Source organism: Cygnus olor, chromosome 5 (genome assembly GCF_009769625.2).
Source record: "Cygnus olor isolate bCygOlo1 chromosome 5, bCygOlo1.pri.v2, whole genome shotgun sequence".
NCBI classification, from domain to species: Eukaryota; Metazoa; Chordata; class Aves; order Anseriformes; family Anatidae; genus Cygnus; species Cygnus olor.
The window spans coordinates 31,839,599-31,854,769 of record NC_049173.1 but is presented as its reverse complement, the minus strand read 5'-3'; the positions used below and the strand labels follow the sequence as shown (position 1 = coordinate 31,854,769).

At 42.5% G+C, this 15,171-nt stretch overlaps 1 protein-coding gene across 3 annotated transcripts in view; it reads left to right on the top strand.

Moving 5' to 3' along the window:
- The window catches only part of PTDSS2 (phosphatidylserine synthase 2), a 40,585-nt gene extending 26,345 nt beyond the window's left edge, over positions 1-14,240 (top strand). For all 3 annotated transcript variants that reach the window (XM_040558153.1, XM_040558154.1, XM_040558155.1), the window contains 6 exons: positions 1,106-1,219; positions 2,663-2,781; positions 3,511-3,625; positions 5,889-6,034; positions 10,699-10,884; positions 11,728-14,240. In XM_040558153.1, the coding sequence (XP_040414087.1) occupies positions 1,106-1,219; positions 2,663-2,781; positions 3,511-3,625; positions 5,889-6,034; positions 10,699-10,884; positions 11,728-11,872 (825 nt within the window). In that variant the 3' untranslated portion in view covers positions 11,873-14,240. The remainder of the gene's footprint in view (positions 1-1,105; positions 1,220-2,662; positions 2,782-3,510; positions 3,626-5,888; positions 6,035-10,698; positions 10,885-11,727) is intronic.
- Positions 14,241-15,171: the final 931 nt, after the last annotated feature.

Here is a 15,171-nt window from a genome sequence, read left to right as displayed (position 1 = left end):
TTATAAGTGCTGTGCTGTTTTTCATCTTCAGAAGTGCAGATGTATTGCTCTGTGTGGGTTTTTTTTTGTTTGTTTTTTTCCCCCCATAATCAAAAGATGAGTATGGTATGCATGGGGAGACTGACTTCAGATCAACGTGTCTATGGCTTGTTCTGTTAGTATTACAAAACTGTAAATTTGGAGAAACTTGGATCTTCTTCTCCAAGAGAATTCCATTAAAAGCTTAAATATCAAAATAACATTTCAATTACTATCTGTATTTGTACAAATAATGTCATTCTGAGAACAAATGCCTAAATAGGCAGAGCATGATTAAAAGACATAAGGGAGTAGTAACACATTCCTGAAGAACTTGTCTGGGACATAATTCAAGATGCCTGTCTGCTCATTCAAGCTATTATCTGTCTTGGTCTGGAAGAAGCCTAGTTTTGATTAAAAGGACTTGGGAGAATGTTTCTGCAGAAATGCTTGAGATGATATGTCAACTTGTCAGCCTGCAGGCTGATCTGAAGAGCTCAGCATGCCCCACGAGGTGTTCATTTCTCTGCTGCTAAGCCAGAAGGAAGCTGGCAGCTATATTTCTTATTTGTTAGTTAACATATTTTTCTATAAAAAGCTGGAAGTTGGGTGTGTTGTCTTCATAAACAGCGAGGAGCATGTGGTGTGTGTTTGTTGTTGTTTTCCTGTTCCCCGTTTTGAGTAACAGATTCTTAAGTTACCTCTCAAAGCACCAGAACAGCAATACTGGAAATGAATGTGCCTCATTCATCAGAAATTACTGTGGGCCTCATATACTCTGGAGTCATTTAGATCATCTTTTCAGACTAATGCTTGATAAGACATGTCTAAATCCTCATATTCCGTAAGTGATGAGTTTTGAAATTAGAAAATAACATAATTTGTCCATACACCGTGGCAAAACTGTAAATCTAAGCAGTCTCTACGGTATTTCTGGAGTTCTTCCTTTAGATTTCTGAAGGACATCAGTGTAAGTGATGTCTGGTACTGCTCAGTACAGTGTGCAAATATTTGTTTTTGTAATGACTTTAGTATGTTGTACAACTACTGTTGTGGATATTTGAAGGATTTTTCTCCCTTGTTACAGACACTGATGATTCGAGACTGGTGGATGTGTATGATCATCAGTGTGATGTTTGAATTTCTGGAGTACAGTCTGGAACACCAGCTTCCAAACTTCAGTGAATGTTGGTGGGATCACGTATGTACTGCATAAATCGTTATATTTGTGTATAAACTGAGGTATATATTTTAAAGGGAGGGGGCAGGAAATGGTGAAAACTACGTTGCATGATGTTCATGACCAAAAACGTATGTATGGCTACTGCAGCTCAGGAGCTTTGGCACTTCTCCATATTGAGCTTGTTATATGTTAGTCACAGTTTGTATAATTTTGCAGGTTTGCAGACTTCTCTGTGGAATGGTAACTTTATTTCATGTGGTTAAATATTTGTTTTGGTTCATTCCACACCAGAGAAAGACTAAGGCTTTAGCTGAACATTTTGAAATATTTGATGGTACAAACCATCGAGTCTGAAATTAAGAGAGAGGCAGAACTTTGTGTGTAGAGTTTCACGTGGTGATTTTTCTTGTCTGTTAAGAAAACAGGCTCAGTGCAATTTATGTCCAGCTCTTCCTTCAGTGTAGACCTATCTTTACTGTTTTCTGAAAACAGTCAATATTGCTGTGTTTAGAAGTCCTGCTATGGTGTATAAAAAGCTGCTTGGAAAGATAAAGGTTTGGCCTTACTGAAAAGCGTTATGGTTTTTATACTTTATAGTGTATAACCATTTTTGTCCTAAAAACACTGCTTGTGTGTGTTTTTTAAAGCCAGAGGGGCTAACTGCTATTATCTAGTTTCTCTACGGAAAAAGTAAGCTCTGTAGCTTAAAGTGTCATACTTCATTTTCTTTTTCTTTTGTGTTTTTTTCATATTCCTGTGAAATGTAAACTGGCTACAGGAGCAATCAAAATTATCTACGTTCAGGGCACATAGCTCTGGTTCTTATGTTATTTCAGCTTGTACAGTCCAGGTTCTTTCCCAAGCTTGTGATGATTTGCTGTGTGGTTCCGTTTATGAAAATAAATGCAGTTTGCATAAAGACATCAAGCAAAGGCATTTTGCCTTCAGAAAACTTCTAATGAAATGAACACTGCGCTCTCCTTCTTCAAATGAAGAGGGCAGCCAGTTTTTTTTGTCAGCTCAAGAGCTCTATCTCCAGAATGAGAGAGTAAGGCAGAGCATGAGGAGAAATCACGAGTTTAATTTCACATCCTGGAGATAAGTAATTTCTTTAGGAGGCAGTCTGAAGTTTAGACAGCATGTTAGGAACACGTTCAGACTTATTTTGCTGTGTTTCAAGTTATCGCTTAACAGAGTGGAGGTGAATAGTAAATAGGAAGAGGTCTATTCTGTAGCAGAAGGAATACAGCAAATGAGGAGTTAAAGCACAAGTATTATACAGATGTTGGCTGTAGCAGACTTGGGCAGTTCAGATTCTCTCTCCTGATGGTTCATACACCACTCTTCTGGGAATGTCCAGTCCTTGTGACTGTGTCTGCACATAAATGTATTTACAGTATTTTCCTTTTTTCACAAGCTTTACGGTTTCTTTACCAGCATCACTGTTCTTTCTCCTTTCAGTGGATAATGGATGTTATCTTATGTAATGGATTAGGAATTTACTGTGGGATGAAGACTCTCTCTTGGCTTTCTTTGAAAACATACAAATGGCAAGGACTTTGGAACATTCCTACATACAAGTAAGTTGGCGTAGAAAGTTAACTCTGCAAGCAGTAGCACTGCACGAAGTTGGGGACCCTGTTTAAGACCTTGCTGATTGGATTATCCTGTTAATGTGATCTAAAGAATCCACATGTGTTTAAATGACTCAGTTATTAGATAACTTGACACAACTTGGAAGCTTGTATATGATAATTTTATTTAACTTGCACACAGAATTGTTAAAAAACATACCTGTCTGTCATGAGCATTGCCTGATGTCTAGGAACTGAGGGTGTCTTGTGGAAGTTAGGCTGTATAATGAAATTGTAACTGGAGATTCAGGAAACCCAAGTCCAGGATCAGGCTCTTTCATTCACAGCAAGGATCTGTTTGCAAATAATGTGTTCCCCAGTAATCAAAACTTTGTAGTAATTGGGATGCTGAAACTTTTAATTGAATAAATCCCTTGTAGTGTTCTACTGGTAGGAAACTATTCTTGTCTGTAGCGTTTCCTTGCTTAGCAAAGCAGAACTGAGGAACTGCTTATTACAGTGGATATAATCTACTAAAAGTTAAAGTGATAGTCCAGTAACGGGCTTCTCTTTAAGAGAAAGCTTGAAATGTTAAATCTCATTAAGTAGTATTTTTAATGCAGTAAATGGAGGCATTTCACATACATGGATTGATGTCTGAAATGGAAATGTAGATAGATGTCCCTTATCTGCCATTTCTTACAATCATAACAATGTGTTCTGTTTTCCTTTCAGAGGCAAAATGAAGAGAATTGTCTTCCAGTTCACCCCCTATAGCTGGGTTAAATTTGAGTGGAAGCCAGCATCCAGCTTACGCAGATGGCTAGCAGTTTGTGGCATTATCTTTGTAGTAAGGAAACATCTCTGTCTTGTCTTTTCTCTATCATCTGATTTGATGTTTTGTAACGCTTGACTATGCAGAAGGTAACTTAGGCTGAAGCACTGGCGTGGTGATGTTTCTTTAGTTGAGGCCAGAAGAGATCGCTCCTGAATTCTGCAGAAAAGATTTCCTTGTCTCTGGTGCAGTCTACAGATTCATTACATAAATACTTTTTTCTCGCTGAACATCACTGATTGGCAGTGTGAATGATTTAAACCGTGATCTGCACACAATTCAGTGAGTAACTGCTGCTACCAAAAACATTGGCCTTGGATGGAAGGGGCTTGTTTCTCTGTGCCTCAAGCAGATACGTAACACATTCCAGCTGGAGAGGACTGTGGTCAAAGCCTCAGGCTGCCGTATGTTAGCTCTGGGCAGCATGGCTCCTGACGCCTGCAGTTTTGCCTTGGATAATGTTTTTATACAGACTTAAATAATTCTGCTATCCTAATTTTTTGGATGTTTCACTGAACATGTAGTACTTAACAGTGCTAATGGTATCCAGCTTGACCAGTACAGGTAAACTCACCCCATTTAGACAAAATTAAATGTTTGTTTCTCCAGCAGTTGCAATACATTGGAAGTCTGCCTCCTTGATTTAGCCATCTGAGTGGCTACGTTGTGGGAATGCATCATCTTGAATTCATAACTCCCATCTCACAGTCATAGGTGTAGCACATGGCGTTGACATGGAGGGAAAATGTGGCATTTTTAAATGCTTCTTCCCCACTCCTGCCTCTTCTCAGTTAGGAGACTTTGGCCTTTATGGTATCCATGGGATGTCACTCAGCTCAGTTTTGAGCAACTCAGGTTTATTTCAATTCAGTAACTGTCAAATTTAACTTAGAAACAATAACAAAAAACCCTTTGTGGTACTTACAGTGATGCCAAAGACAATGGGCGTTAACTGGCTTCTGCTATGGTACAGGATATAACTGGTCTGTGTATTTTGTAACAGTTGCTAGAACAGCATACTTAATCATCTTGAAATATGTGGAATATGAAATTGAGTGGTGCCTGATTTTGAAGTTCCCTATCCCAGCTTGCTGAGTGGGACACAGTCAGCTCATAAGTCACCACCTCCGTCTTGTTTTACATTAACGTCACGTTGCAGATTGAGTGTGCTGCAGGAGCAATATGCTGTCTGTAACGAAGCAAGCAACATAAAGCAGTGCCAGCAGGGATGCATCAGGCAATTTGCAAACCCAGTTGAAAAGAACTTCAAATCACCTGATTTCTGCTACATAAAACATTTGCCCAGTTCGTATAGCATAACAGACTTGCTGAGGTTCCCATAGTTGATGGGAGAATTAACATAAATGTGCCTGTATAAATAAAATTTGTTTGCTTTAATGGTTACTGTGTGCATACTCCAATTTTTTTGCACTCTGAAGAAATCATTTTTAGGTGCAGGAATAGGTTCTGCAGCTGAGAGGTTCCATTGAGTTTATACTATATTTTGGTATAATAATGTTTCTTGTAGCAAAACATAGCTGCAGCTGATTTCCAGTTTATAAACAGCTTCATGTATTAGCATATACTTCTGTATTAAGCAACACTTAATGCCTTTTAATATCATTTCTTCTGAAGTGAGAAACTTGTGTCTACTTGCTCACTTAATCGCTTTCTTAGGACAGCTCGCTTGAGAACATTTGCTATAAATGTGTAACCAGTGCTCCTAAGTTGGCTTTGGCAGTGGTGGTTGCACAACTGTTTAAAAAAAGGTGTGGGGGGGGAAAGGCACGTAACAACACCCACCAGGATTCATTGCTACTGCCTCTTGTCATTTTGGGTTCCCTCGATGGAATAATACTTCGAAGGAGAAGTTGGAAGGAGAAGCTTTTTGCATTTAGGATTTATTAGTAGTTCTGAAGGTACTTCAAACTCCCGATAAACTTGTTTGACACCAGGGGCGATGCTTGACCAGGTTTCTTTTGTGTCCTGTGCTATGCACAAACGTGTATGTGTTTTTTTAACCTCTTCCAACACACTCAGCGACTGGGGGGGATGTTAAAAAAAAAAAAAAAAAAAAAAAAAAAAAAACAAAACAACCCACCGCCTGTTCTTGGTCATTATTGCAGAGGATGATGGTGGGTTTAGTGATACCATAGGGCATTGTGGAGTCAGTGAATAATTGGGTGGGGGTAGGGGGGGGTCATGCATGGGTGCAGGGAGATTCCAGGCTTCATTCAGTGAAGTCTTCTGAATGTAATTAAAATGTCCTTTTTCTCAGTTTTTATTGGCAGAGCTGAACACATTTTACTTGAAGTTTGTCCTTTGGATGCCACCAGAACACTACTTGGTCCTGTTACGACTTGTCTTTTTTGTTAATGTGGGAGGTGTGGCTATGAGGGAGATCTACGACTTCATGGATGACCCGTAAGCCAGTCCTCTTGTGTATATTACCATGTCAAGCTTCACTTGCTTTATTCTGTGTTTGCTCCAGTTTGCTCCAGCTTGTTGGCATCCATCTCAGCTTGTTGGGGACAAAATGATCTAACCCCAGAGCATCTGCTTTGTTTTCTTTTGGTTTGGAGGTAAAATTCTGACTGCATCTGGATGGAGAACAGCTGTTAAGGGCATTCCATATGCACTGTTTTTAACCTCAGATTTAATAAATGATCACTCTTTTGAGCATGTAACGTATAAATTAGCTGGAGTGCCACTGGCTTGTGGGCAGGGGAGTACTTAACTCCATTTTCAGATCGATAGCCAGGAACTATAGTCCTTAGTAGTACCTTCTAAGGACAACAGGGCCCAAACTAAAAAATCTGTTTCTTAAAGGTGCTTCTTTTCTTGATCTGTCTTCCAACTGGTTCCTGGTCCCCTGAAGCTCTCATGGCACCCTCTTGCACATCAGCAGACCCTGCAGTAAAGTATACTGAAGGCAAAGTGCACCTATACACAACAGTGCATGTACTTTCAGACTGTTCCTACTTAAGCATCATATTTGTCCTTGCTGCTTTTGTTTCTGCAGACCATGTAAGATCAGAGAATGCTTTGTTCTCAAAATCGCGTTTTCTTTTAAGTTTTAGTGGTAATGTCACAAATTGCCTGAGCCCACATCTTAAGTCTAAGACAACGCCTGGCTTCAAGGGGTGCTCATTGTCTGTCACTGACCAACACAAAAGTGTCTGTGTTCAGAATTTAGGGTTCCACCATTCTCTGAAGATCAGTTTCCATTGCAAGGCTTTGACTCCTAGAGCTGGGAAGAAGGGCCAACCCACATTGCTTAGGCGGATTGCAGGACATTCAGCAGTGGCAGGCTGCCCCTGCCTTTGGTGTCGGACCTACTGGTTTGGGACGTGCCTCCAACTCAAAGGTAAGAAGAGGTCTCTACCTCTCACTGGTGAGCTCCTCTCCTTAGCACCACTCCCCCATCTTCTGGTCCTTTCGTTTGGGTTAGAAAAAAACAATTCCTTTGCCCTCTGTTCAACCACATGGCCTGACATTGAAATTTACAAGAATCATCAGTCACCAGTGCCTCACTGCTAATTCTTTCCATTCTTTCAATGAGCTGGAGAAATTCATCAAGCAAGCAGAGACTCTCATCCTGAACTGCATGTCTTCATGACTGCCACCACCACCTACTGGCCTGTTTCTCTTGGTGGGTAAGGTGATTAACTCCCTTTCTTCTGAGGTTCATGGCTCTGCTTGATGCACCACAGACCTGACCTCACCAGATTGTTCATGAAAAATGGTGGAACCTAGCATCTGGTCTTCCCTGATACCTGCTCTGTAAAGATTCTTGCAACCGGATTTTGATTCCTTCAGGCATTTTGTGTCATCCAAGCAGAGATCATCTGCCCCCATTTTACCAGTGTATCTGGGTGTATTTTCAGTTGCACATCATTTTGAGCCAAGGAACTTAGTGGAGTTCCTTGATGGGTTCTTCCTGTTGTGTTGTAGGGAGAAGCTGCTGAGGAAGAGCAGGCTGTATGGGAGGCTCCCAGCTAACACCACACAAGAAACCTTCCTGACCTTTTCCTTTTGGAAACTCATTCAACAACTTTATGGACAAAGGTTGGAGTATTCCACTGACCTTCCTTGTCAGAATCATGGCACAGTGCCTTGTCTGTTATTGATGGGATTGTCTGAGATAAACCGATTAGGTCTCTTCAGCTAACATTTCTACTTTCTGGACTAAATGTTGCAAATTTCAAATACAAAAACTCTTTTTTTCTCATTCATGATTCTTAGTATGTGCAGAGAGTCATAGGACTACTTGCAGGAACTTGATCTGAGCATGGTGACAAAAAAGTATCTAGAAGGGAATAGTCCAAGAGAGAGGTGGTTCTTGAAGTTGTTCTCCAACTCTAAGATATTCTGTGCTCCTATTCCAGTTGATATGCTCTGCCTCTGGAGTTCTTGAGGACTGGCTAATGAAATGTTCCTGACCAGAAATGCCACAATATAAGAGGACCTGTAGCAGCTGACCTTGCCATACCTTCCTGGTTTCTAGTCTTCATGTCTCTTCCAAGGGGTCTGCATTAAGGCCCTGAATTTTAAACTCATTCATCAAATTAAAAAAAAATATATAGGATTTTCTTTAAAACCTTTCATGAGAGAAGAACCAACTCTCTTCTTTGTCAGCCTTAGGGTCTGCGCAGCTCTCTGTTGGAGTTACCTTGATTCTTCTGTCAGTGTGCTCTCATAAGCTAGTGAAAGAAAACAATGGCAAATCAGGACGCAGATCAGCAAAGCAGAAAGCTGATCCAGTCATCTGAACAGCTTGAGTTCACAGTGAGAGATGTTTCTTTTTACTCTGTCCATGTGTTATGGCTAGCTTCTGCCTGGTTAATCTCAGGTAAATCACCTGGAGCAGTTTCTGAAGTCCTTTCACCTTGAGTTGGTGTAGGCAGGATATTTTTTAAAGTGGAATGCACTCATCCCATCTGCATCAGCAATAATCCACACTCGGTTTACTGTATCATATTTTTTTCCAGTGTATTTGGTCAATGTTGTGTAGTTTGAACTTATGCATTGGTGTCAAATATGGCTGTCGGGCCTCTTGTTAAAGAAAATGTGTGTTTTGTGTGCTTGACTTGCTATGACTCCCCTAGATTCAGGAAAGCATCACAGGAGAGTGAAGAGAAATTGTTTGCTTCCCATGCTTAGTTCTTTTTCCAGATACAGAGACTCCAAGGGGATTCAATGGCGCAGATGTGTCTGAGCAGCAGCAAAATGCCTGCTAAAGGAAGGCTGCTCTCAATGCAACTGCTGGCAACAGATGAAAAGAAGGGAAGAGAAGTTGGGAGCAAATGTGCAGTCGCAGCTCCCTCTCCCCAGCACTACTGGAGATGCCTGGGGGTCTGTTCTGACCTGAGCAAGCTGGGCATTATACCAGCTGAAGGTGGCAGGCTTGTTTCTCTGCCTCGCAGAGAGAAGCATTAGCTGAGCAGCCCCTCTCCAAGGGCAATCCTAATCAGGGGTTTGTTAGGTGGTTTCTCTTTTGTCCGTTTTGTGGCAAAACTGGGAAGGAAATACAGCCCCAAGGTTTTACGTGGCCACTGAATATCGCAGCATTTACTAAGCCAGTGTCTAAGCCATAGTTACAGGCCCAACTAGAATTTCCTGTTGCTGCAGTGCCTTAGAAGCACTGCAGATGTCATCTTAACATGTCCGTTTCTCTCTCCCCAGCCCACTGAAGGTTGTTAAAACACTTGCTCCCCATCTCCTTTGTCCTGCCCTGGTAATTCTGTCACTTTACACTGAGGTCCTCCTGGATGCGTTTCATTCTGCATCTTACGCTGCGGTAGGAGCGGAGTAACACAGTAAGCTGGACAAAAGAGAAATGGCCTGGTAGGAAAATGTACATCAGAACACGTTGTGATAAGTGAGAGGGCAAGGCCCCTCTGCATCCAAGTTTCAGAAGGTGGGTGATAGAAGAACAAAGCTTTATTCTACCAAGTGTGAAGTCACCTACTTGGCTATGCTGTTGGGCAGCAAATCCATGTGTACCGGTGGTGCTGTGGTGGGCAGGATGCCAGTGCAACCCAAGGCAGAGAAAAGGTCTTGTGCTGCCTAAACAGAGCTACATCTGCTATACGAATCATCTAGTCTGACAGGTTAGTAAAAGGGAAAAAATGTCAAGTCTAGAAACGACGTTAGCAGACAGGGTCAAGAAATGCAGGATCTAGCTTGCTTAGATCAAGCAACTTACCCAGGTTTCTAGTAATAGTCTGACTGTGAGGGTACTGACATTTCTTGAAGGACAGTCAGTAGGTATTTTATTTTTATGTATTTCCCGTGCAGGAGTACGTGGCCCAAAAGATAGCTTATCTCCAATCTCTCGTTCTGCCAGTAGAGCCTCTAAATAGATGTCTTGGTTGTACTGCAGTTTAATTCCTAGCAGTAGTGATTGATTAGTACACTCCTTCGCTAGGCTTGTACAGAACAGTGCAGTTTCTAATTTGCTTGTCTGCTCCTGCTTAAAAACAAACCCTGGGGATTAAATATTAAGCATGTTTTTGTTTCAAGGTTGTGTTGTCCTAGAAGTAGAACACCTTCCTTGTGTCTCCCAGTGACTTACCCTGTTGTTATTAAGCTTTCTTCTGTTAAAATCGCTTTAGAGGTCGTTAGTGACAGCTTACTGAACACCTACTTGGGAAGAGTAAATTTCAGAATGCAATTAATTATCTAGGGGTTAAATACAGGTATGGCAGTGTGACTTGGTATTTGCAGGAGTAATCTAGGAGTAGCGCTCCTACTTCATACCTTACCCCGAACCTCAGCTAATCTCAAGGTGGTTGGATAATTTTTTTTTACTTGGATTTACCAATACCCTGAAAGTAGGGGTACTTCCCTGCATCATGTAATGTTGGAGTTTAACTTCTGAAGTGTTTTCAGGGCCTCTGAGAGGAAATTTATACCAGCGTGGAAGCTGTCAGCCTGCATGTGTGTGTGTAATCCGGACCAGACTTACAGAATTGTGCAAAGCTAAATGAAATTATTACCCCAGCTGTCTTTTTATGAATGAATATTTCTCCAAATGCTTAGTTTGATAGTAATGGCTTTGCTTTATCTCTGTGTTTGTTTTGCAGGAAGTTCCATAAGAAGTTGGGTCAGCAGGCCTGGCTGGTTGCTGCTATTACTGCCACAGAGTTCCTGATTGTAGTGAAGTACGATCCCTACACGCTCACGCTGTCGCTTCCTTTCTACATTACCCAGTGCTGGATCTTGGGGATTATACTTGTGCTCACCTGGACAGCCTGGCGTTTCTTCATTCGGTGAGAAGTGGTTGTGCTATGTCCAGGTCTGGCCTGGATCTTAGGGGTGGACTGTTCTAGGCTTCTGTTCAACAGCGTGTGGAATGTCAAGTGTATGCTGTCATCAGCCTTCAGTGCCTCCTGAAGAGGGACTACAGCTCTTTTGGATGGGTAGAGCTACAGTGTTTCTCTGTTAAGAATTATTAAGTAAGCAGGGAGTTTTCCATGCGTGATCCTGGCAGTTTTCTTTATGGATCAAGCCTCTGGTAGCTGTGGTCTTTGTGGGACTGCTTGTGTTATTGTTGCTGTAGAAGCAGGTGAACAGTTAAGTGCCTGACTTCATGCGGCTTTCCTGGCTGAATGTAGAAGGCAACCAAGGTTAGTGTTCTGGTTTTTGTGTGCTGTGATTTAGACAAGACAAAGATGTTTACGGCTTCACTGCAAGAACAGTACTGCACTGCAATTGTCCAAGCTGTCCTAGTGTTAGCAACAAGTGAGCCAACTTAAACCCCTTGGGTTTGGATGCTGCTCTGTGCAGGTTTAAAAAAAAATAGCAGCAGTACAAGGCTGAAAGAATTACAGTGTGATCTCTGGAGCAGGCCCTGTGCAACAGGTTGTTGTTGAACTTGCTGTTGTGTTATGCTTCTGAAAGAAGTGAAAATAGCCAGACTACTAGCAAGAAACAGATCTCAAATGAATTAATGCCATCAGCAATTTCAGAAATTTCCAGCCAAAATACTCAGATGGGTTAAGTTATCCCAAGGGTGCTTGCATCCAGAACAGAACTGGTTTATTGTTTTTATTGTATATTGAAACTGTTTATTCGCATCGCTGGTATACATGTCTGTTTGTTTTTCTTTTTAGTGACATCACCTTGAGGTATAAGGAAATAAGAAGACAGAAGCAAGAACACAAATATGAAAAGGACAAGTGCTTGAGCAATGGTGATGGACATTCTTCAATACTGGATGAACAAAATGGGAACAAACTAAGGGAAAGGAAACTTTGAGCAACAGACAAAGGGCTAAAAAGAACTCGTTGTGCTCAAGTTGGCCTGGTGGACAGTTTCAACCTTATCCTACCTAACTTGTTTCATTGTTAGTTTTCCAACGTGTGAAAGTCCTCTTGGGGGAAAAGATATCGCATTGACATGCGCACCCTTTCTCCTTGTGTACACCTAGTCAGAGTCAGAGAAAGTCTGTGTAGAGGGAAGTCAGAACCAACACCATTGCAACGAGATGGGATCTTCGTCCAAGCGTGTTGTATGTCTTCCTAGCAAACAAGGTTTGGAGACAAGGGGCTTTAAAACAAAGCCCAAAGGGAATCTAGCTGACCTATTTCCAGTAAACTGTGAGATTTCGGTTTTGACATTTGGGCATTAGGAGCACTTGTTTTGGAGTGTGCAGATACCGGCACAGGAAATGAATTTTGTTTCTTCTGCTTGAAAATACCTTGAGGTGTGGAGTCAGATTGTGTAACGTGTTCAGCCACCAATTAACAGAAGTGCAGCGAGATAAAACATAGATAAGCTGAAGCTTGTGAACAAGTTGCGTAACTTGCACAGAATGTGATACAGTACACTACTGTTACAGCCCCTGTAATGCAGGGGTTACTGCCTTTCTCTAAACTGACTTTCAATATCCTGGAATAGCTTACAATAATTTTATGTTATGTCACAGCTCTAGGGAGACAGAAGGACTTCTTTTTTTTTTTTTTTTTAATCTTGGTCATCTCTTAAATGGAAGGGAGGGTTAAATAAGAAAGGTCAGCCCGCCTTTCATTTGCTTCATGGAGTGAAATCTATTACAAACAGAAAACTGGGAGTTACTCCATCCTTCTTAAGTTATTTGCCTTATTCTCAGCTCTTTGCTTGCCAAGAGGATTTAATTCTTGGTGTCTGCTGTACAAGGCGTGTCCTGTTCTGCCACCTTCAGAGCTGCCCCCTTCTCCTCTTGAGGTAGCTCCAGGCTGAGCAATCTCCTGAGTCCAACTGGAAAAGGTGTTCTCTGCAATCACGCACAAAATAGCCATTACCATGCTGCCATCCCTGCCAAAAAGAGCAAGCGGGAAGAACGCGCATCGTTCCTCACTGAGCAGTGCGTAGTGGAGGTTTGCAGGCCAAACTAAACAGCTTTTTTTTTTTTTTTTTTTTTTGCTCATGACTCAGCATCTAGGAAAATAAATTAGAAACCTGGGCTGCATTTTTTCAGGTCGTTATTCCAAAATGTAAGTGCTACAACTAAGCATCAATTTGGTAAACCCTGCTCTAAGCCTTTGCATTGGCCCCTGAGGCACTGATGTAACCGTATCACTTTTTAGATACAATGATCTAATCTGGCTCTTAAAGGATATTTTTCAGGGAAGTGTTTATCCAGAAGAAAATTACATAAACAACACCAGTAACATTTAAAGAGCACAGCCCCAAACTTTTGAAGTGGCAGGAGACTTGCAGAGCTGCTGGCTAGCAAACATCCTCATTTCTGAGCGGTTTTGGTCCTGTACATGAACAACAACCAAAATCTGCATTTCTCTATGTTTACAGAGTGACCCAAATATTTTCCACCCCTAAAGAACGGACAGTTAGCAGTAGGGCGCTCTTCAAGTAATGGAGCATTAGTTAATGAATGGGTTGCATCAGAAGAGCTCAACAAATGAAGCAGTGTTCGTGGGCCCTGGGGCCTGCCCCAGTCGCTTAGCATACAGAGAGGAGGATGACCAGTGTGAGAGGTAGCATCCATCTTCTTCCTCGAGTACGTACAACGTCCTGTGGATAGTCACCCAATGGCTGCTCTTAAATCCTAGTCTTTTGCTGCTCTGAGGTAGTGGAGAATAAATGGCTGTGCAACTCGATGCTGGCAAGTTTGTAAATGGGCAGACGGTGCTGAGTTGAGCGAGTATTTATTTCTATGCCTTTCCACCCCGAGTCGTTCTAATTTCCAGCTTTCTACCAGTCCTGTGAACTGTTAACTGATTGTTTGGTAGCTTGTACCAGTGTGTTGTGCTTGTGTAGTCCCAGCTGAGCGAGGCTCAGGTCAGTGTATCTCCATTCCGTCTGTGCTGGTTATCGCTGTGGTGCCCCGCTGATCTCTGCCCTACGACCACCTCGAGGCTGTCTCAGGAGCTGGGTGGTAGCAGGCACACCTGGGGGGGGGATCTGTCACTGCACCTCCCTCCTCCCCGCCCCGCCAAAGGGCCACACGTGTACATCTGAAACAACTGGTGAAGCGTACCCCTTCCCAGTAACAGTTCTGGAGCTTTGACCTAATACGTAAGACACTGACTTGTGTTCGTCTACATCCATCTACATGGCTCTTATGGCTAGTCTGGATAACTGAACCGGTGTAATAAAGTGATGTTTGCTGGTGTGTTCTTTGGTACAACGTGCCTGTGCTCCTCTTTTGTCTTGCTCGTCACCTCAAAAGTGGGGCTGAGGGGGCTTGGCTTGAATTTCCCTTGCTACAAAAACTACCAAATGCTTCCGTGCTGTCTGTGATGGGTCCTGGGCCTTAAGATAACCACCGTGTCCACATTTTCAGAGAAATGGATGGTACAAGTCCTTGGTCAGCTGTTGCAATTCAGAAGCTTCTTGCAGGTCATTTACACTGGTGATCTTTGCACAGTAAAGCGGACGTGAGCTGTGCACACAACACGTTGAGTAACGTTGCAGTCTCGGTTCTTCCTTTCCAGATTTCATGTCCAGCATTGCAGGTGGGCTCTAATCATTGAAATCTTGCCTGGTTTTAGAAATCCTTTTGTGATCATCTCTCTGAGAAGCAGGCAAAAGCAACTTCATACAGAGATGATGAAAGGACAGCTGAGAAGCTTTACTTAAATGATATTTGCAGTGGCATAAGATGAGACCACCCCCCGTGGAGATGAAAGAGGTGACTGTCTCCCACAACCACGCGCATCCTTATCTTACCGCAGGCTTTCTTCACTCACCTTCCTTCTCAGAAAACTGGAACGAGGTAGCTTCCTCGTGTGGGTATGCCATAATGTTTGTAGTGAAGTTTACCAGTGGTAAGTTGTTGGGTTTAAAAAGGGAAAATGCAGGGGAATTGGCCAGGTGAGTGAAAACATACTCAGCTAATGCTGAATCACCTCCTGCACGGGCTCTGGTCGATGAGAATGGATCCTCCGAAGTCCGATACCCCAAAACACCAGCGCTGCCTTGCGATGAGCGCACGCACCTCGTTCCATGCCTGGTGACAGTGGCATTGACTCCTCGCTGCCAGTCTGTGCTGTGAGTCACGGGGCAGGAGACCGCCAAACAGCCACCAGGCTCTGTGGCTGTGAAAGCAGGAAAGT